This window comes from Sapajus apella, unplaced genomic scaffold, assembly GCF_009761245.1.
Source record: "Sapajus apella isolate SASKATOON/1434 unplaced genomic scaffold, GSC_monkey_1.0 scaffold47, whole genome shotgun sequence".
NCBI lineage: Eukaryota > Metazoa > Chordata > Mammalia > Primates > Cebidae > Sapajus > Sapajus apella.
The window spans coordinates 3,333,440-3,356,914 of NW_022436987.1; the positions used below are offsets into that span (position 1 = coordinate 3,333,440).

Consider the following 23,475-nt stretch of genomic DNA (forward strand, 5'->3'; position numbering starts at 1 on the left):
TCTTTTTTTTCTCTCAAGGTATAATTTATTAATAAGTATTAGTGCATTCATAAAATGGAATACTACAAAGCAATGAAAATTAAACGACAGTTACATACATCCATATGGATGAATCTCAAAAACAATGCTAAACTAAAAAACAATCCAAGGAAAAAGCACATACAGAATAAATGCCTTTATATAAAGATTAAAAACAGGCAAAACTAAGCACTCTATTATTTAGGGACATGTCACTAGGTGCTAAAAACAATAAAGAAAACTAAGGGAGTTATTAACACAAGTTTGGGGTAGTAATTTCTTCTGGAAATGAATGACAGTCATGTGAGCCAGCAAGAATGTATCCAGGAATTCTCAGGTATGTAAAGTTCAAACACTTGGTCCATTAGTGGGTACATGAATATTAATTATTGTTCCTTAAGTTATACATACACGTTTTCATATGCATTTTTGTATGTATGCTATATTTTCAAAATAAAGACATGACCTACAGAGTTTAATCGTAGGAGCAGGGATGGGAGGGGGGTCTCTAATAGAGATGTTAGGTCAGTGGCAATGGAAATCACACCAGTGTATACTCTATGGTCAAGTTATTAATTTACAAAGTATGGATTTAATTAGTTAAACTCTCAAATGGCAATCTTTCCGTCCTTAAGAAGTTCTTGGGAGCCATCTTGTTAGTCCTCCATTCTGATCACATTTCATTAGGATAAGCACTGGAGACATCCTTGCTGGTTTTTTACCACATGAGACATTCAAACAAAGAAAAAGTGTTCATCTTGTTTGGAAATAATTATGACAAACAATAAGTTTCATATACCATTAGTAAATTATGTGGCCTTGAAGAATTTACTTAATGTGGCTGAACCTGTTTCCTTATCTGCAATTAAGAGCAGTGTGGCAAAGACATTTATTGCCAACAATGATAACCTGTCTTTAAAGGATTAACTCTGGACATGGGTGTGAGGGGCATATCTGAAGACTCACTCATGTCTATCTGGGCCTGAGAAATTTGGCATACATCCCATTCTTCAGACCCCTGTGAGCTACTTTTCTTCCTTGGCTAGCAGATGGTCACCTTCTCACTGTGTCCTTACAGGCCGTCCTTCAGTCTGTGCACTGTCTGTGTTCTAATCTCCTCTTCTTTTAAGGACACTATATTTTTTGGATTAAGGCGAGCCCTAGTGACCTTATTTTATCTTAATTGCCACTTTAAAGGCGCAATCTCTAAATATAGTCACATTCTGAAAGCTAGGACTTAAACATATGAATATCAGGGGACGCAGTTCAGCCCATAATGCAGAGCTTGACTAAAAGTGAGACTTGACTGTCACTCAGAAGCCCAGGCAGCTCTGTCAGGGGTGCTGGGAGGCAGCCAGGCTCCTGCTGCACTTCCATCTACTGGCAGCACACACAGAAAGGAAATGCTCCCAGTGGCTAGATTCCACCCATCATATCATTGGACTAAGTGAAAACATTCAGAACTCTAATTTTTAAAATGAATGCATTCATGAAGATTGCTGACCTTACATCCAGCTGAATAATAATTAAATATATGGGGCTAGCCTGACAAAGGATGGAACTGCTTTCTTTAACTTTTCTATCCAAAACATTGCTGATTCTTTTATGTTTCGTTTTCTAGAGTCAAGAAAATGTCTTTCGCCACAGTTCCCTTACCTTTCTCTCTTCCTACCGCCGAAGATGCCAAAAGGAAAGAAGGCCAAGGGGAAGAAGGTGGCTCCGGCCCCTGCTGTCGTCAAGAAGCAGGAGGCCAAGAAAGTGGTAAATCCACTATTTGAGAAAAGACCTAAAAAATTTGGCATTGGACAAGACATCCAGCCCAAAAGAGACCTCACCCGCTTTGTAAAATGGACCCGCTATGTCAGGTTGCAGCAGCAGAGAGCCATCCTCTATAAGCGGCTGAAAGTGCCTCCTGCAATTAACCAGTTCACCCAAGCCCTGGACCGCCAAACAGCTACTCAGCTGCTTAAGCTGGCCCACAAGTACAGATCAGAGACGAAGCAAGAGAAGCAGCGGAGGCTGTTGGCCCGGCCCGAGAAGAAAGCGGCTGGCAAAGGGGACGTCCCCAGTAAGAGACCACCTGTCCTCCGAGCATCTTGTTCTCCACCTTGGTGGAGAACAAGAAAGCGCAGCTGGTGGTGATTGCTCATGATGTGGATCCCATTGAGCTCGTTGTCTTCTTGCCTGCCCTCTGTCGTAAAATGGGAGTCCCTTACTGCATCATCAAGGAGAAGGCAAGACTGGGACGTCTAGTACATAGGAAGACCTGCACCACTGTCGCCTTCACACACATTAATCCGGAAGACAAAGGTGCTTTGGCTAAGCTGGTGGAAGCTATCCGCACCAATTACAATGACAGATACGATGAGATCCGGCGTCACTGGGGAGGCAATGTCCTGGGTCCCAAGTCTGTGGCTCGCATCGCCCAGCTAGAAAAGGCAAAGGCTAAAGAACTTGCCACGAAACTGGGTTAACTGTATACTGTTTTCTTTAAATAAAAATAATTAATGCAAAAAAAAAAAAAAAAAGAAAATGTCTTTCTTTTTTAGCTAATTTTTCAGTGAATTATAGCTTACAGCAACTGGGTAAACTTTTGTGAGCAAAATTAAAACACCTGCCTTTCTCTCTACCTGATTTCTCTAAAAATTGGGAACTATTTATGAGTATTTGTATTTTATGGCAATATAGTTATTTGCATAAGATCAATAAGAATCTGTTTTCTTTTGTAACAGAACACTGTGGATACACTGGTTGTTTTACCAAGGCTTTGACTAGAATGTTACATTTTCTAATTTGACCAAACTGCTTTGAGAAATTGAGGCTGACTTTATAAAGCCAATAGACATAGAAAAGACTGGCCTCACACCCTGCCCACACAGTTCCCTTACAAGGTTCTTCAGCTTGTAATAAGTAGACTGTCATGATACACCCAGAAACCACAAGATATTTTGGGACCTTGAGAAGATGGAATTCACCTAGTTTATACATGTGTTACAAGCAGTCCCATGGTGAATCTTTGGATTGGCTTACTAGTCTTGAGAGGTTTTTAAACGTGTAATCTGAGATTCCTTATGAAAAATTTCTTCAAAGCCAATGTAAAAGAGCCTATATGGCCAATCATTCTTCTTGTTGCACATTTTGCAAATAATCAGGGCAAATATAATACTGACATTTATTTAATCAATAAATTGGTCCTACTAAGATTTATATTTGGTAGAAATGGGGAACCGGGGACAGAGAAAATTGTTTTAGAAGAAAACTATACCATACATCTGATAAGATTCTAGCCCTGATCACTGTTTTTTAGTTTTTATCATTTTCCTACAATTTAGACTGAATTCTGAATAATTTCCCAGCTCCAACAATCCTGTAAAGAAGAAAGTGGATTTAATTTCCTTCATGATATTTTTAGTTGACTCCCCAGTAGAATAGGTTTTGTTGTTATTGTTCTAATATACAAATTTTTTTTTAATTATAACTCCTATATACTACATATATCTCTTGTTTTACTTCTTCCAGAAAGACTAAACTCATGATACTTTGAAGACTACCAATGATTTAACAAGCAATAGCAACTACATACTTGACTGAGGTGTCATTTTTGCCACCTATGATGCCATCCCAATTTGGCTTTGGCACTCTTAAAATTCCTCATTGAAATATTTCCTTACTTCCCCTTCCCATGCGGGACAATCCCATCATGAGCCTTCTCAAACTGAAGGAGGAAGGTTATGTATCACTCTAATCTAAGCAGAAATTGATCATTCATGCTTCAATGGAAAGATTTTTGATCAACAGGTGGGAAATAAAAAAAAAATTGCTCAGAGCTGTCTGAGTTATGAGAAGCATGCAAAATGTGCCAGGCCCATAGGAAGGTGTAAGTATGGCTGTGGGACCTCAGTCACACCTCTCACACCCAGACTCAGGGGCAACTGTTTAAAGACATTTTGTTCCTGACTAGCTGCCTTGCCCATTATCTTCATGTTCCTGGAGTTAAAGACATTTTGTTCCTGACTAGCTGCCTTGCCCGTTATCTTCATGTTCCTGGAGTTTGTGATACAAAGAACAATGTATAATAGCATCCCAAAGTGCTGGGATTATAGGCATGAGCCATCATGCCCGGCCAGTTTTCTATTAATGACTACTATCAAAAATGTGAATGGAACATCCCTAAGATGTCTTGATCAGAAATTGCATGTTGAAGTTTCAAGGATAGAAATTGATATTAGAAAACTTCACTTACTTATAGAAATAACCTCAAATTCCTTCTCCTAATTTCTGAAAACACTTTATTAGAAATATACAAAAGTAATATTTCATGTCATATTTAATACTTTTTTAATCTTTCTTATAATTATGGCATATAAAATAAAATACTTTTTTATCACAAAAACATCCCCAAATGCCTTCTTGTTTACTTATCTCTGTGTGCCACATACTGAACAGTTTTGAATATTGTTAGGCTTTTGATTGCATTGAAGGCTGGTATTTGGAAAAATAGCTCTTTTACTTATTTTTGTATTTATGTAAAGTTTAAGAATATGTATCACTTTTGTGATTAAAACATCATAAATATTTAAAGTAAATTAAAATAAATAGTAAAGTAATATAGCATAATAGCATTTTAAAATATATAATTAGCAGTATTTTCTTTAAAAATAATATTGGCTGGGTGCAGTGGCCCACGCCTGTAATCCTAGCACTTTGGCAGGCGTAGGCCGGTGTATTAACTGAGCTCAGGAGTTTGAGATTCGCCTCAGCAACATGGTGAAACCCCGTCTTTACTAGAAATACAAAAAATTAGCTGGGCGTAGCAGCGTGCACCAGCAGTCCCAGCTACTCGGAGGTTGACGCAGGAGAATTGCTAGAACCCAGAAGGTGGAGGTTGCAGTAAGCCAAAATTGCGCCACCGCACTCCAGCCTGGGTGACAGAGCAAAACTCCGTCTCTAAAATTAATAATAATATTTCTAGCTTTCTTTTGTTTAGTGAAAAACCAAAAAGATGCAAATGTTAAAAAAGAAAAAGTAAATAATACTAGATCACAGATCACAAGACACATTCTGGAATGCTGCAGGGGAGTAGGTCAACCCGTACGGACTTCCTTATTGGCAATTTGACAACATGCATGAAGCTTCTAAACAATGTTCAAAACCTCCAACCCAACAATGCTTTTACTAAAGTCTAGTCTAACGGAAATAATTGTAAACAGTTAAATAATTTTACTGCAGTAAAATTTTTAAATAATATTTTCTGCAGGAAAAATGCTGTGCATATAAATAGCAGTGCTTTTTATGTCTTGATAAAATTCAAAACACCTTAAATATCTAAAAATAGGGAATGTCCAACTAAATTATTTTTCATGTTCTGATGAAAAATTGTTTATGAAATTTTTGTGATAACATAAACAGTAAGTCACTAACTTAAATGAAACAAATAAAATACACATTTGAATAATCTTATGATCCGAGTTATATGAAAAGCAAGATAAAAAACTTCAAGATAAAATCTTCAAGAAAAAAAAACACTTGAAACTCAACAAAATTATGTGCAGCTTTTCATGATAGACACTTTTTTTTCTGCTTATTTTCTTTGAGAAGCATATATTAGAAAAAAAGTATTAACTTTTATATTTGAAACAAGCTGTATATGTGATTTGCTTTCCATTTCAAGTTTACTTGCAACATCAGCCATCTCTAAGCTTCTTTGGTGAGGGGGGTTATTAAACTTTTAAATTTGTTCATATTATTTGTTGCTGTTTGCCTGGATTTTCTGGAGGGAAATCATAACTCTATTTTACTTGTAGGATATTATTTTTCTTGTCAAACGTTACTCATGGCCACCATTATTACAGTTCCATAATTTCTTTTTCAGATCTAAACAGAAAAAAAAATAATTTAACATTTTCTAACACTAAGCTTAAATATGTTGTGGAGAAAAATGCCAAATTATCCACTACATGGATATGGATTGGGTTATGCTGTAGTAGAAAACCTAAAAAATATTGGCTTAAACAAAGACAAGGTTTACTTCTCTGAAGTAGCAGTCAGAAAAGAAATAGGCCAAGAGAGGAATGTTAAGGTCGCTAGACATTGCCATCAGCGACCCAGGCACCCTCTAGCTTTCCGCTTGGCCTCCATAGGGCCTGGCTTTTCTAGTCATGCTATAACTTTAATTGCAAGACAGCTGCTCCCTCTCTAGCCTCATGGCTGGTTTTAGGTAGAAGGAAGGAGGACACTGAAGAGCAAAAAGTCTTTATTAACTAAGTCACATTTTTAAAGAGTTTTCACAGAAAGCCTACTCAAGGATGTCTACCTACATGTCACTAGTCAGAACAGTGTGGCACAAGCCACCTTTATTCAAAAGAGAAACTGGGAAATTGATTTTTTAACTGGATACATTACTGCCCTTAAGAAAATTGGGGCTTTTTTTCTACTAAAGGAAAAGAAGAATGGGCATAAACTAGGCAACTGTCAGCCGTAGTAGCCATGATGACTCTAACTAAAAATCACCATGGAGAGTATGACTCAGAAATGATATGATTAGGCTATTATGTGTGAAGCATACTAACAATTTCTATTCATCAGAATGACATAAAAATTTTAAACTATGATTAAATTTACTAGTGATTATTTCTATCTCCTCACATAACATCACAAATGTATAAATTCCCAGCATTTACTTGGGTTCACACACACACACACAGACACACACACACACATACAAATTTAGGATTAATGAGACCTAATTTCTTGTTGTAATTTCATAAACATCTTGCAAATGCAGGATTTTGTTTAGCACAAAGGCAATAAAAGAGGAAAGGGTTGAATATAGTGACCTTCTAGCATCTAATGACCAATATACTGTAAATCCTTCAAGAGCAGAGACTATTTCATTGAGATTTATCTCTCTTAAGACATTTTTATAAAGAATTTTTCTTAAGAAAAATTGGTTTACAGAATCAATGAATGAACAAAATCAACTAGAGACTGGTTAAAAGGACATTCTGTATTTGGCTTCCTTTGTTTGCTTCTTTGCTGATTTGTTCGTTTTACATAAGCCTTACTTAATTGGTTCTTTTAAGAGCTATCAGAAGGAAATTTCAGGATATCAAGAGATGGGATCCAATCAAAGGCTTTTGCTGATGGCTGTTTGATGCCCAAATGAAAACAATATTATACAGCATTCAGATATTACTGATAGTGACAGGAGGCAGCCAAATGCCTAGGCAGATAGGGGTGGGTCACCGGTGAAACCCACCTCTAAACAGGAGGCAATTTAAAGCCTGAAAGCAAAGATACAAGTTAAACCCTCGGACCAGATTGAGAACTTGTCTTGCCATTTGGCATGCCTTCCTCTGATTGGTCCCCACCCTTTACCTATTTTACATAAATCTACCCTTTCTTAATTGGTTTTTCTACACTGTCATGCCCACCTTTGAGTGGTGTCTTTGCTTTAACCTTTTTTGCATATTCACAAACCAGCATGCACTTCTCATTCTGAGTCCATAAAAGGCCCTAGACTGAGCCACCATAGGTGGCTTTCCTGCCTTCGAGTAGGGGAATCATCCCTTATAACCCCTCTCTGTTGACAGTTGTTCTGTCCCTCAATAAAATTCTTCTCCACCATCCTCAACATTCAGTGTCCATCGTCTCCTTATTCTTCTTGGGCATGGTACAAAAGCCTAGAAACTGATGAATGCAGGTGCAAGCTATAACACAGGTGAGCTGGGGCATGCCAGCATGGCTGAGTGAGGCCCAAGTGGGGTATTGCCAGCCAGTTTCCAAAGCGACTGGGAAGAAAAGTCCTGCATCATTACCCACAAGGTTTCAGCCTTCTTCTCCTGAAATGTCTCTCTTTTTGAAACGCCAATAGATTTGCACCTTCACCTTCATTTTTGGCAGAAGTACACATGAAGAAAAAAAGGGTTTTTCATCAAATAAATGATTGCTTCATAGAAAGTGTTCTAACTACTTTATTATCCCTACCACCACCCTCAGAGCAGAAATGAAGGGTGTTGTCAACTCCTTTGATATAGATTTAATGAGTAGAACCCTTTATATTTCTTGTAGAAATATTAAAATAGGAAGCAAGAATGAAATGTTACATTTCAATGTTACAATGTGTCTAATTATTCATCTTTATGAATAGGTAGAAAGACTATTATATGATTATTTTATGTGGGTAAGGTGCACACAAATATTGATATGACTTGAGGATAATAGAAAATAGGCATAAGGAGGTCATCATATTGACCAAGTTTCCAAAAAAAAATAGTTTATAAGTGGAAAGGATAGCCATACAGTAAATGACTTTTAAAAATGATCACATGATGTTCTCTACTCAAACCACTGAATATATATTCTAAATTAACCAGAAGAAATCTAGTTTTGAATTATACTCTCTCTGGGTCCCTGAGGAGAGACACTGTGTTCCTCTCAATAAATAACTTCTCTTTTCTACTTATTTGTGGAAGATTTTCACTACAGAAGCAAAAAAATCTCATCTCTTCATTGTAGGCTTCTTGGCATTCAACCTAGTCAGTGGGGTAGGATGGGTTCTCAGGTCAGTCTGAAGTCATTAAAATCATTTAGAAAAGCAACTCAGTAATATTTATGAAAACTTGCAAGCTCACATTTGCTTTGACCCTTCAAACCTACTTTGTGAAAGCTATTCTGTAGAAATTAAATCACCAGAATTTATGAGTATATAAAAACAGATTATTTGTTTTACTATTCTCTTTTGTGACAAAAATATAATCATTAGTAGGTCTATTGCAAACAAATTGTTGAAACTGTATTATACTCAATATGAAGGAATATTATGCATCTGTGAAAAAAACTAAAACTATTAACATATGAAGATGCTCCTGATGTATAATCAAACTTGGAGAACTCAACAACTTAGTCAAACTTATGCCAAAAAAAATGCAAACTTTTTCACCATTTATTAAATTTAGATTGAGTACAGTCAGGCAGTGACTAAATCTTACATGACTTCTCAACAGTCAGACCGTGTGTAAAACCACTCGCCTTCGCCATAACTTCATCAAAGCCCTCTTCATCTCACTATTTCGCAAGCTGTAGATAAGCGGATTCAGCAGAGGTGTCAGAAGTGAGTATGACAGTGACATCAGTTTCTTGGTTTCTGGTGAGTAGCCGGATTTGGGTTGTAAATAAGTCATACTGGCTGTGCCATAGAAGAGGGTCACAGATGTGAGGTGAGAGGCACAGGTGGAAAAGGCCTTTTGTCTCCCAATAGTTGAGGGCATCTTCAGGATGGCAAACAGGACTCGAATGTAAGACAAGAGGATCAACAAGAAAGGAACCAAAATAATCAAAAAGGTGCCTGTGAATGCATAGATTTCAAACAAAAACGTGTCTGCACATGCAAGTTCTAACACTGCTGGGGTTTCACAAGATATGTGGTTGATTTCATTAAGGCCACAAAAGGGAAAACTAGATACCCATGATGTTTGTACAGTACCTAACATAAAACCTAAGGCCCATGAAAATACAACTAATTTCATAAAAACTCTTTTATTCATAATCATTGGGTAGTTGAGAGGATGGCAAATTGCAGCAAATCGGTCATAAGCCATTGCTCCCAGGAGAAAACATTCAGCCCCACCAAAAAGAAGGATGAAATACATCTGTGCAAAACAGCCCACAAAAGAAATCATGGTTTTCTCAGTAGAGAGGACCACCAGCATTTCAGGCATAATGACTGCACTGAAACTCAGGTCCACCACAGATAAGTTCAGGAGAAACAGGTACATGGGAACGTGGAGGCTGTGGTCCAGGGAGATGATGACTGTAATGATGGCATTTCCCATCAGGGTCACCAGGTAGATAATCAGGAAAACCCCAAAGAGCTGCCCCTGGAGCTCAGGAAAGTTAGAAAAGCCCAAGAGAATGAATTCAACCACAGAGCTTTGATTTTGTCTTTTCATTTTCAGTAGTGAAGTCATACATTGATTTTATGAACATAGTATACAAAGAATAAAGCCACAGTCCATTAACTAAAAGTTCCAGTATGCATTCACCTCAGAAATTCTGGCAGAAGATGAAAAGAGGAGCCTATCCTGACAGACATTTTCTTTGGCAATTTTAGGCAATGACCAAATACTTGAATTATATTCCAAATACAAAAATAGAAATGAAGAGTTCTGGCTCAGAGACCTTGTCTGAAAAGTACAAAATAATATCAAAGTTCTATTTCAACTGTACACCATGTAATTTGAAAATTAAACATAGCCTTAAAGGAAATATAAATACTTTATACCTTAGGTCCCAATCCTATAGCATTGCTACAAGTGTTTTTCATTTTACTGAATTTTACATAAATTCAAAACTTAAGACCACAAAAACAAAATATAAAAAGTCATAGATTAAAAAAGATATCCCAACAAATTTGATAATAACTTAATAATCCAGTGTTACAGCAAATTTGATATAAACTTATTTAAAATATTAATTAGATTCAAAGTGCCTATATATGACTTGGATAAAGATAAAAATGTTCTGTAGAAACACAGAGGGGGATTGCATTTTCAATGCAACCATATTAGGTGACCTATAGACTATGTGAATTGGCTTAATGCTTACAAATTTCTGCCCATCCGGGATCTTGTCAATTATATTGGGATTTACCTGGATGTGAAACTTTTGGGGCCAGATCTCCAAGGTCCATCCTTCTGACCATGATGACTTAAGAAAAAAACCATCTGAGGAGTAATTGTGTAACTTAAAAAACTTCACTCTCTCTCCTTCCTCTCTTCTCTCTTCCCACTATACTTGTCATGAAAAGAAAAAATTCATTTAATCATTAATTATTCAATGATCATTAATTAACCAGCTACCATTTTCTAGACTCTGCATCCTCAGGAATACATGTGAATCCAGAGCTCAACAGAGAGCTAAGCACAGCACATAAAATAGCTTCTAACCCCTTAACTAGTATGCTGCATAAACTGCATATAGATATAGATGTATATACAGATATGCACACACATATACACATGTGAGTGATTCAGCATATTGATTTCATAACATTATATGGCATAGAATATAATATATTATCTATATATCCTTTTTAAAGGAATATGTATAAAATATATTATATAGATTTATATAAATATAAATAGGTTACTATTTTATATATTTTATATAATACTTTATGTATTTTACATATATACATACACACACACACACACACACACACACACACACCCCTCACTAGAGCTTAGCTCCCAGAAGGCAAAAATTTTTTTAGCTTCTGTGGTCTATACACAGTGCCTGCAACACTCCCTGGTTCACAATAGGCGTTAAACCAACATTTCTAGAATAAATGTATTTTAAAATTAGAAAAATCTAGACTCTATGTTTAAGAAATAGAGTGCCTAAAAGAAGTCAGCACACAACACAATTGGGAATTAATAACATGTGCTGTAGAAATTTAAGTGAGGGAATGATGACATTTGAAAGGGGAGGGAGGATGAACAAACATAATCACAGGATGTCATGAATGGAAGCCCATTCCGTGGGAGGAAGATGGCAGGAGGAGGAAGACTGACTCACTCGTCAGAAGGCACTTGATGACACCATAAAACTAGGATGGAGGCCTACTGCCCTTTGTGTGATGTTTTGAAAACCAGAGGAAATTCACTGTAAGAGATGAGGAAGCCGGGAAGACAGATGGACACAGCAAGTTGAAGACATACAATGTTGTCTTGAGTGTAGATCTGTAGGACACTAGCAGATTGGAGAAGACAAGTTGCTTTACATCTGAATTCGTCCATCATCATGTATTAAAATCAAATGACTGTCTATAACAACAATAATTGTATTGTATTGTGGATGTCAAAAAACCTCCTGCAATTATTAAAACAGATTCTACAAGGCCAAATATTTAAAATACATTTCTCATGGCAAAAAAACAACATGTATTCAGTTCCAACTCTGTTAAAGTAGATTGGTTTTAAAAATTAGAAAATTTAGAGAATGCTATAAAAAATAGAAAATGTTTATACCTTAGAAGACCTTCATGGCGTCCTGGATAAATCACTGACAAGTAATATTTACGTAGATCATTCCCTTCCCAAGGCTTCAGCCTGTCAGTGGAAAGAGGTAACTGTTGGACTCACTGACCAAGCTGTCTTCTAGTTGCAAACTTCCAGAGTATGATGATTTACGCATGCAAAGCACTTACACTTCTACTTATTGCCTGAACTTTTCTCTGAAAATGAAAAGAAATTGACTAGCATCAGACCAAAAAAGTCTACTGATCCAAATGTTTCAGCTGAGCCTAGTGACTCCTAAGCACTGAGCCATCCCTTCAACAACATCTCCAACTATCAATGAGGATAACTATAAACACAAGACCCACCAAAAGGCACAGGAGCAGAATCTGCACTTTCCAATCTGTTGACTCTGTCTCTTTCATACTACTTAATCAGAAGATTACCCTGTAGTCAAAAGCCACCTATTCATAAATACAACAAAGTGATTCAGCATATTTATTCCATAACATTTTATGGCATAGAATTATATGCCCTGGAGAATACCTCCCTGGAGAACATGAAATCACTTCATAGAGACCTTCCTGTATTTTTCTGTGATAACTAAAGAGGCTTAAATTTGGCCTCTCAGTTGAGAAAGCTCAAGAGCACAAACGTGGAGCATCACTCCTTCATATGTCTATGGGGAATGAGCACCTCTTCCCACAAGAGACTCAATTCCACCAAGACACCTCCCAGTAGGAGGCGGGAGCAAAGGCTGAATGAATGTCATCAATAGGGAAAGAAGGGAGGGGTGAAGTGAGGCTGTAAGCAAAGGCAGGTGACCTAGGGCTAGAGGATTCACATGGATACGATGCACAGTTTGTGCAATGGTGAAAGACATGGCAAGCAGATTAAAGATGCTTTGTAGAAAGCCTGGATTCCCCCTCACCCCCTACCACACACACAAGAACTTTTTAGCTTGGAGTGAAAATATCCTGACTGGCTTGTATAACTTTGAGCACGTCATTCAACTTTCTGGTTCTATTACTTTCTCTGTAAAATAAATGTAACAATATTAATCTCATAGGGTATATATGGAAATCAGAAGACTCAGGGCTTAGTCTAAACTGGCTTGAGAAATAAAGGAGGCCATAGGATGTACAATTTGTGAGAAGTCATCAAGATGTAGAGCCATGAATTGTACACATCACATATTTTTGATTTCAATACATGGACACAGGGAGGGGAGTACTACACACTGGGTTCAGTCGGGGGGAAATAGGGGAGGGATGGTGGGGGGTGGGGAGCTGGGGAGAGATAGCAAGGGGAGAGATGCCAGATGTAGGTGATGGGGAGGAAGGCAGCAAATCACACTGCCACGTGTGTACCTATGCAACAATCTTGCATGTTCTTCACATGAACCCCAAAACCTAAAATGCAATAAAATAAATGGGGAAAAAAAAGAGAAAAAAAATAAAATAAAAAATAAAAATAAAAATAAATGAACCAACAACAACAACAAAAAAGTGTATGAAAAAACAATTCAGACACATATTTAAAAGTATAGGTGGGGAATAATATTAATGTTAATCTCTAAATCTAATATGTCATTGATATAACAATAATCAAAATGTGGAGATTTTAACACACCTTTCTCGAAGTTTGAGAGAGCAGACAACAACAAAAAAAATACAAAAGGGAAAGATTTGAAGAACAAAGTATTGATTTAGCAGATGGAAATGAGAATAAATATGAGACAGAAGTACACTTTTACCTCATTCACTCTATATTTTTATCCCAAAATATCTATAGAATAGTTACAAAAATTGACTATATGTTTTATCAAAGAGAAAAATCTCAATAAATTCCAAAATCTTGTCAGTCATATACATACATCATTCTTTGCGATAAAACTGCAAAAAAGTCCAAAATGAAAGAGAAAAAATAGTCTTAGAAACAAGCTAAAGACATGCTTTAAAAAACTAGATGTAAGAACTCTTATTCTCATTTTATAAAAATTATATACATATATATACACATCAGTGTTTTACATATATAGGAAGAATCAGAAAAAATATTGACATAATTTAGATGGTTACTTTTAGCAATGATGGAGTTGGGGGATGAAAACAGAGGTACTTTTGTATTTTTACTTTATACATCTACTACTGCTTGAATTTAAAAGAAATAAATTAATTTTGTAATAAATAAAAGCAAGAGTTTTAAAAATAGAAAATGAAGTCAGATTTTTAAATAGCAGGGTAAAGACGGCACTGTCCTTAAAGAAATTACTGCCAAACTGCAATATTAATGAGAAAAATAAATCTAAAAAATTATAAGAAAAATAAACCTAATCCATCTATATATGGTTTTTGTTTTTTTACATGGAGTCTCACTCTGTCATCCAGGCTGGAGTACAGTGGCCCAATTTCAGCTCACTGCAACCTCCACCTCCCAGGTTCAAGGGATTCTCCTGCCTCAGCCTCCTGAGTGGCTGGGATTACAGGGGCGTGCCACCATGCCCGGCTAAAATATATATATATATATATATATATATTTGTATTTTTAGTAGAGATAGGGTTTCACCATGTTGGCCAGGCTGATCTTGAACTCTTGGCCTCAAGTAATTTGCCCACCTTGGCCTCCCAAAGTGCTGGGATTACAGGCATGAGCCACTGCATCCTAGACTAACCTTTATATTTAAAAATAAAAATAGAAAAAGGACACAATCTTAACCGAAGTTACAATATGGGAAAGCACTGCCAGACACAGTCAAAAGAAAGCGTGTGTCCTGCAGAAGGAACGCTGAAGGGGCAGTTCAGGTGAAGCAGAGCAAACGCCCAAGCAACATGGAGCTCATTTACCAAGACCAACCAGATTTACTAGTAATAGAGTGTATCTCCTTTAAAAACTTACAAATCAGTGCATAGACCATATACAAATATACCCATATGCATTTAGAATTAATGTGATCTGATTTCATATTGGAATTCCTTAAACACAAATTCAATCAACTCTATATTATTTGAAATAATACTAACAATTCAGATATTTATGTCAAATTTCATATGTAATAAAGACCACAAAAAAATCAGTAGGTGTTTAACAATTATAAACCTAAAAACAGTTTAAATATCACATGGATATATATATATATATGTATTGTCTATCCCCAAATAATATACACAAGTTATAATGACACCCCTTCATTTAGCAGAATATGTATACCTAATCTTAATTAACATCACAGTATCAGTATTTTACCCCTTTCTTGCCATTCCTGGAGCAGAAATTAAGGACAGTAAAATTGTATGTGATATAGATTCAATAACGGGTTCTCATGATTCTCTAATAGCAACATTAAAAGAGAAAGCAAGCATGAAATGATCCATGTTTTGCAACATGTAAAATGATTCACTCAGAAAAGCCACACAATTAGTGATGTCATTCAAGGACATTACAATCATTTACATTTGTTTCCCACAATAAAACAGGAGTCATTCATTGTTTATAAACAAAGTATCCAGGGTCATTTTGGCCTTGTAAACTAAAAATGTGTCTGAGACAGGTCTCAATCAATTTAGAGATTTCTTTTACCAAGATTGAGGACATACCTGAGAAAAAGAGACACAAGCCACAGTAGAATTTGTGTCCTGCACTTTTTCCAGAGAGACTTCTGAGGGCTTCAATTTTTTAATTTTTATTTATTTATTTATTTTTGAGACAGATTCTCACCCTGTCACCCAGACTGGAGTGCAGTGGCACAATCTCGGCTCACTGCAACCGCCGCCTCCTGGGTTCAAGCAATTCTCCTGCTTCAGTCTCCCGGGTCGCTGGGACTACAGGTGTGTGCCACCATGCCCATCTAATTTCTTTTTGTATTTTTAGTAGAGATGGTATTTTACTATCTTAGCCAGTATGGTCTCGATCTCCTGACCTTGTGATCTACCCACCTCAGCCTCCCAAAGTGCTGGGATTAGTGGCGTGAACCACCACACCCGGCGGACTTCAATATTAAAGGGAAAAAGCAGGTGGGAGGGGAAGGAGGAAAGTAAAAAAACAGGGGAGGGCAGACATGTGAAGCTAGTGGTTATATTTGAAGGCTTTGATTAGCACTCATTGAATCCACATGTTGCATGTGAAATGGAGGGCATAGAAGAACAGTCAGCCATGCACTTGTGTTGTGCTCAGTATATCTGCATTTTACATAAGATGAAGTAAACAGAGTAGAGGAAGAAGTCAAATACACATTTGTCTCAGGGTGGGCAGAGGGACAATTTCTCATCTCCTTCTGCCTGGTACCTGTAAGCGTCATTGCCGAGTTTAAAATGAGGAAATTGAGGCCAGTATAAAAAAATTAAATGCCAATTTATTCAGCTCCTGGGGGAGGTTCCATGGTCCCGGGGAAGAGGCCAGAGAAGTCGCACTGACCTCCTAAGGCCTAGGGTTTTTATAGCTATAGAGAGCGAGGAGGAGGAGGAGGAGCAGGGTGCTCTGATTGGTTATGGGGAGCGAGATTCAAATGGAGTCGGGCCGCCATTGGTTGGCGGGTTGGCGGTGGACACGGCAGGGCTAGATGTCGAGTGCAGAGGTGGGTGCATTGCCACGCTAGGGGAGCTACGTGGCAGAGGTAGGTGTTGAGTGCAGAGCCTGGTGCTGGGCGCAGAGATGTGACGTCGGTTTTGGGCTCCGAGAGGGGTGGGTGTGTCCAAGCTCCTGGCGACGCAACTGGCCTTACATTCCAACCCTTTTGATGATATAGGACACCGCTTCTTTCTGGCTACTTCCTGCTGAATAGGGGCAGAGTGAGGAGAGGGATCAGTTGGCTGGTGCCTCGGTTGGGAGCCGGACATAGGGTGAAGCAGCATTTGGTTTACGGCCACTCTGGAAGTTTCCCTCATGCGGGCCTGTTAAAACCGGAGGAAAGAAGGGGCTAGCATTAACAGGAGACAAATTACGATAATGGGAGTGATAACGGGGATCAGCCAGGTAAGTATGGGGGATTGCCACCAGTTGAGAGGTGAGACTGATGCATTCTGCTTTTTTCGGAGGTCTTCTTGAAGGCGATAGAGAGCGTTGGCGTTCTGTTCTACAAGGCCTGTTTCATTGATATAGTAGCAGCACTGTTCCTGAAGAAACAGACAGGTACCTCCTTTTTCTGCCATTAGCAGGTCAAGGGCCCGTCGGTTCTGGAGAGTTACCTGGGCCAGCGACGTGATTTGTCGCTGGAGGGCGGCCAGGGAGGTGGCTGACGCTTCAAAGCTGCATGGAGCTTGTCCTCTAGTTGAGTGGCTGAAATGACACTGTAGCCTAGGGCGCCGCTTCCTAGCCCGGTCGCCACCAGAGAGGATGCTAGAGAGAGACCAAGAACCACTGGGAGGAAGACTGCTCGTCGGTCTCGGTGATTAGGAGAAGGTGGAGGGAGGGATAGAAGTTCGGCCTGTCCGTACACTTCTAACTGCGGGACCAAAGTGACAGGCACACAAGGGAAGGGAAAGGAGGCATTAATAACTTTGGTTAAGTTTCCATTACACCAGAAGTATCCTCCTGGAGGCGCGTAAAGGGAGGATTTTACTTTTACTGTGGTGTTGCAGCTGGGGCTGGGGCTGCTGGCCGTCCCATAGCAGAGGGAAAGATTTTGCGAGTGTACTTTAAACAAGGGGATATCTGTTAGAGTGGTGGTGGGCCCTGTAGGTGATTGTGACAGATTGAACTCAGACCTGTGGGGAACTGCAGCTAAGGAGGGGGGTTGCTGAGAAAGGCACACAAAAAGTAGTTGGTGATATTCATGGCTTTAGTTAAATTTAACATGTTGGCTCCCTGCTGTACTAGAATTAACCAAGAGAAGGGTTGAGAGGTGCTATGTGAGGGTTTGAATTGGTTAGTTAGGGTGGCTCCAGGTATAATCTTCATAGACTTTACCAGACACTCCTGCATCCCAACAGCTGTGCCAGGGGTTGCGGATGTTGAGAGCTAAGGAACCATTGCTGAAGCGAGTGAGCATGCGGTTGGGACGGCTTGGAGGCTGTGGCTTGTGAATAACACAAGAGCTGTATGGGCAACCCCCGTAGGTGGTGTTCCACCAACGACAGTAGTCCTTGGTTTGGTCATACAGAAAACACAGCCGGTGCCGAAAGTGAAACCCGTGATCGTGACCGAGTACGGCACTTTTACCGCGTGGGATGAGGATGGAGACAGTAGACTGACAGCCGCCTGTTTGGCAGTTTCCCTGTGCAAGATAATGGGTCCTGGTGGGGGGGCCCTCAGTCCGGGATTCCTGGGCTGCAAAGATCCTGGTTTGAGCTCTCGGAGGAGAACGCTGTCGCCTGGTTGGAGAGGTGTCGCTGGGTGGGGGTCTTCCAGTCCCGGAACAACAGGGAGGGTGCAGTCAGCATGCTCCCTGAGTAAGTGGCAGTGGAGAGAGAGAAAGGGGAGGTAGGAGGCCAGTGGAGGTGGTCGCACCGGGATATTATGGGAGACCGGGAAAGGCCAGCCGTACAGCAACTCAAAGGGGCTGAAGCCAATTGGCCCCCATGGGGCGGCCCAGACCCAGGCCAGAGCAAGAGGTAGGAGTGTGGGCCAGGAGAGTTTTACGTCGATGGTAAGTTTGGCCAAATGGTCTTTGAGAATGCCGTGAGCCCATTCAACTTTACCCGACGACTGAGGGTCGTAGGGGATGTGTAGTTTCCGGGAGATATTGAGAGACTTGGCGACCAGTTGAACCACCTGGGCTGTAAACGCTGGACCGTTGTCTGACTGGTTGGTTGCAGGCAAGCTGAATCGAGGGATGATTTCTTGAACTAAGAGAAAGGCCACTGTGTCCGCAGTTTCCCTGGAGGTGGGAAAGGCTTCAATCCATCCAGAAAAGGTATCTACAAAGGTTAGGAGGTAGCGGAGTTTTTTGTGAGTGGGCATATGAGTAAAATCAATTTGCCAGACTTGGGCCGGCAGGTTGCCATGCATTTGGTGGGTAGGAAACTGTGGCCTTAAGCCTCCCTGAGGCGAGACCTTAGAGCAAGTAATGCATGCCTTGTGTACCTGCTCAATTGTTTGTTGCAGACCTGGCGAGAAAAAGAGGCCCTATATGTAAGGATCGGTGGATTTCAGCAATAATTTTAGGGACCTGTTTCTGGGAAAGGGCGATTCTGCTATTTAGGAAGATCCAGCCCTGATTAGATTCTGTTCCCCACTTTAGTATAAGGGCCTGTTTTTCTGACGGTGGGTATACAGGCTGTGTTGCCGTGGTAAGGAAGAGAACAAGGATAGGGGTTAACTTGGCATTAGTTAAAGATCTTGCTGCTGTATCTGCCCACGCATTGCCCCAGGAGACGGCATCATGCTGGGCCCAGTGTCCTCGGCAGTGTATGACTGCAACTTCCCTGGGCAATGATAAGGCCTGTAAAAGGTTGGAAATCTGTGTAGCATTGATTATGGGGGTTGGGGCAAGGAGTTAAGACAGGGCGTGGCGTCGGTTAGGAGTGGCAGTAGGAGGTGGGCGGATGATGGGCTTGAGTGTGGGGTGCCAGTGAGTTGGAGAGTGGCACCCCACAGTCTGGAAAATGTCTCATCCTAAAAGGGGGACTGGGCACGAGGGTATGATTAAAAAGGAGTGGGAAAAGGGGTGTCCCTCGAGGACACAGGCTAAAGGATGGGTTTGATTAGGACAGGAAGGCTTACCATTAATTCCCATGACTGAAACCTGGGAAGGTGTGCTAGGTCCTGAGTAGGAAGGCAATACAGCATAGGAAGGCCCCATGTCCACTTAAGAAGGAAATGGACTTACCCGCTACCTGTAGTATTACCCTCGGCTCAGCGAGTGTGATGGGGGTCCTTGAGTTTGGGCCTTGTTAGTTGTCCAGCAAGCCAAGAAGTTCCAGTGATGGGACCACCTCCTGCGGACCGGCCTGTCCTCCACATAGAGGTGTGGGGAGTGAGCCTGTAGTCCGGGATAGGCAGTCAACTTTCCAGTGTTCAGCCTGTTTGCAGCTTGGGCAGGGTCCAGGAGGTGGACGAGGACAGGGGCACTGTTGTGCCCAGTGTCCCTCTTGGCCACATTTGAAGCAGGACCTGGGCAGGACCCCTGAAGAATTTTGGGAGGGTTTTGATGGACCCCCTCCACCAGATGCTTGGTGGGCTGCCGGCCTCAGGGCTGCTACAAGAGCTTGGGTTTGGAGGCTCACCTTTTGCTGTAGACGGGCCTGGCAGGTGGCTTCAGCCTTTTCCTCTCGGCCATTAAAAACTTTAAATGCCATGTTTACCAGGTCTCATATGGGAGTTTGGGGGCCCTTCTCAGCCTTTTCGAGTTTTTTCCTAATGTCGGCTGCTGACTGGGAGATGAAGTGAGTGGCTAAGACTGTATCCCCCACTAGGGAGGCCGGATCCAATTGAGTATGGAGGATCATAGCGTTAGTTAATTGGTCTAGGAAGGCCGCAGGATTTTTAGTAGGGCCCTGAGTTATTTCCCTCAGCTTATCATAATTAACCACTTTTGGAGCCATGCTCTGCATGCCCGCTAGGAGGCATTGTAGCATTCGGTCTCTGCGGCGGCAGCCATCTTGACCTGTTTGATAGTTCCAGTTTGGGTCGGCCTCGGGGACTGCCGCTGCCCCCACCGGCATTTGGTTGTTGGTTAGATGTACCTGATCAGCGTGTGCCTGGGCTGCTGTAGGGATTCGGTCCCGCTTGTCTGGAGTGAGGGTGGAGGATAGCATTACATATGTGTCATGCCAGGTTAGGTCATATGCCTGGGTAAGACAGCAGAACTCTTTGGTGTAGGCAGTTGGGTTAGTGGAGAAAGACCCCAGGCGCTTCTCGATAGCCGATAGGTCAAAGAGAGAAAACAGAACGTGCACTCGCACAACTCCCTCGGCCCTGGCTACCTCACACAAAGGGCAGAGGAATGGGCAGTTGTGAGAGCGGGTACGAGCACTGACAGGGGAAGTTATATTAGGGCTTTGGGGAGGAGAAGGAGAAGAGGGAGGAGGGAGTTGAGGCCCCACATAAGGAGGAGGGTTGATAAAGCGGGCGGGGCAGGACAGGTCTTCCGGGGTTTTCGGAGAGCGCAGAGCCGGGTGGGGCTGAGGGCAAAGGCAGGGTTTTGGCTAACAGGACCTGGGAGGAGGAACAAGAGGAGCAGAGGGCGGGTCAGGAGTGCAGACACCAAAAGGCCTGGACATAGGAGACCTCCGACCACTTGCCGTTTCTTTGGCAAAAGTCATCTAAATCTGTCAGGGCATTGAAGTCGAGTGTGCCCTCTGGAGGCCACTTAGACTGGTTGTCCAGAGAGTACTGTGGCCAGGCCATGGTGGAGAGGAAGAGCAGCATTTTCTTTTTTATGGAAAGGCCCAGTTTGGGTAAATTTTGGACTAGACATCCCAATGGTGACTTGGGGTCTAGGCGGGACTCCTGATTCCCCATAGTTCACTCTCTGTCGTGGGGTAGTCAGTGGTGAGGAAGGATTATAAAAAGATATTATATCCAACACGGGCAGAAATACTCCTGTCCCAGAGGGGGTGGCTGAGAGAACCTACAGGATTATAATAAGAAAGAAAATAAAAAGAGACAGGGCGAGGGCTACTTGCCACGTGGCAGAATTAGAGGAAGTGAAAAAGAGACAGGGCTAGGGCTATTTGCCACATGGCAGAATTAGCATGAATTCAGTAAAGGCTCCCTGCAGCCGGTGATCTGTTATCCACTGGAGGAGATTCTCCACTTTAAGGGAAACCGACTTACTCCACGCTATGTTGGCTAATAAGAGTTGGACAAATTGGGTAAACTGATGGGTGAGACAAAACCCCAAAGAAGGTTGAGGGATAAAAGGGGTGGGGAGACCAACCTGATGCCTTCCCAACCACGTCCCTGAAGGGATGTTTCAGGGCGTCTTGGCTAAGGTGTACCCGTATAACCCCCAGACCTGGTCACTTTCAGGTCTCTGAGGTGAATCACCATTATGCCTTATGACGTCCCCATGGAACCATGGGTTGAGGCCCACACAAGCCCCATAGCCCTTAGGCCATGGGACTACACATAAACTCACTTGCTCACTCACTCCTGCTGCAGTTAGAAGGAGAAACTGAAAGTACAGTTAATTAACGGGAGTTTTTATGCCAAAGGGCTGGTTTGAGATAGATGTTTTAGTGGCATAAGCCAGGGGTTTGGTCCTGCTGTTGGGCAGGGCCTGGGTTCATAGACAGGGCTTCTGATTACCCAAACCTCCGCGGCTGCTGCGGAGATGATCGGAAGGACGGCTCAACGTCCCAGACCGCACTATCAACCACCGGAGACTGCGGGAGGGATCAGGAGGGTGGGGACGTTTCCCTTAGATTCCTGTCCCCTGGGAAACCGCTTACAGGGAGAAGACAAGAGTGTAGGGACGTCTCCTCTACACTCAGGTCTCCGGAACAGGGCCGGGGCCTGGCCCGCAGCGAGGAAGGAGTCCCTGATGCGGCCGCGATTACGGGCAGGGAGTCCACGAGGCAAGCTGTAGGAGAGGCTATGGGTAATAGAAGTCTTACCTAATGGCGGAGTGGCTCCCCGTACTTGTTCCTGGTCCGGCTTCGGGTAGAGGAGTCAGTTGCCCCCAGGAGGGGTCTTGCAACTCCTCCTGGGTTTTCAGCACCACTTGTAAGGGTCATTGCCAAGTTTAAAATGAGGAAACTGAGGCCAGTATAAGAAAATTAAATGTCAATTTATTCAGCTCCCGGTGAGGTTCCATGGTCCCGGGGAAGGGGCCAGAGAAGTCGCACTGACTTCTTAAGGCATAGGGTTCTTATAGCTATAGCGAGCGAGGAGGAGCAGGGTGCTCTGATTGGTTATGGGGAGTGAGATTCAAACGGGGTCGGGCCGCCATTGGTTGGCAGGTTGGCGGGCAGACGCAGCAGGGAGAGGTGTCCAGTGCAGAGCCTGCTGCTGGGTGCAGGGCTAGGTGCTGAGTGCAGAGGTGGGTGCATTGCCACGCTGGGGGAGCTACATGGCAGAGCTAGGTGTTGAGTTCAGAGCCTGGTGCCAGGTGCAGAGATGTGACATCGGTTTTGGGCACCGAGAGGAGTGGGTGTGTCCGAGCTCCTGGGGAGGCAACCAGCCTTACAGTACCCATGAAAATAAGCTGTGAATTTGCATTGTCAGGGTGAGGGAGGTAACCTGGGGAGACAGGTGACCTGCTATCCTGTAGCTATCTATTTAGGAACAAAAGGAAAGGTAGTTTTTTTGTCTGAGTCAGTTTCCAAGCTTAACTTTTCCTTTTGGCAAAGTGAGTTTGGGGTCCCAAGATTTTACTTTCCTGTCACAGACTACAAATGGAAACTTTATAATAAAGTTTCTAAATCAGTGGTCTGTAAACGAAAAAGATGCTAATATTGTCAAATGAGAATTCAGGAAACTTCACATGAGCTCTCTGGTCACCAACACTGGATAAATATTTGGAAAGATACCAAGAGAAATCCAGTTTGGGTTTATAATT

The 23,475-nt window shown here is 41.6% G+C and overlaps 1 protein-coding gene and 1 pseudogene across 1 annotated transcript; one reads left to right on the forward strand and one right to left on the reverse strand.

The window, feature by feature from the left end:
- Positions 1-1,688: 1,688 nt before the first annotated feature.
- Positions 1,689-2,546, forward strand: LOC116525356 (annotated as a pseudogene).
- Positions 2,547-9,023: 6,477 nt separating this feature from the next.
- Positions 9,024-10,032, reverse strand: LOC116525357 (olfactory receptor 10A6). The gene has a single exon (XM_032241161.1). The coding sequence runs from the start codon at positions 9,984-9,986 to the stop codon at positions 9,024-9,026; it is 963 nt and encodes a 320-aa protein (XP_032097052.1). The 5' UTR covers positions 9,987-10,032.
- Positions 10,033-23,475: the final 13,443 nt, after the last annotated feature.

Excerpts from the sequence above, each read along its gene's own strand:
- LOC116525357 (XM_032241161.1), bottom strand. The coding sequence starts at position 9,986 with ATGACTTCACTACTGAAAATGAAAAGACAAAATCAAAGCTCTGTGGTT.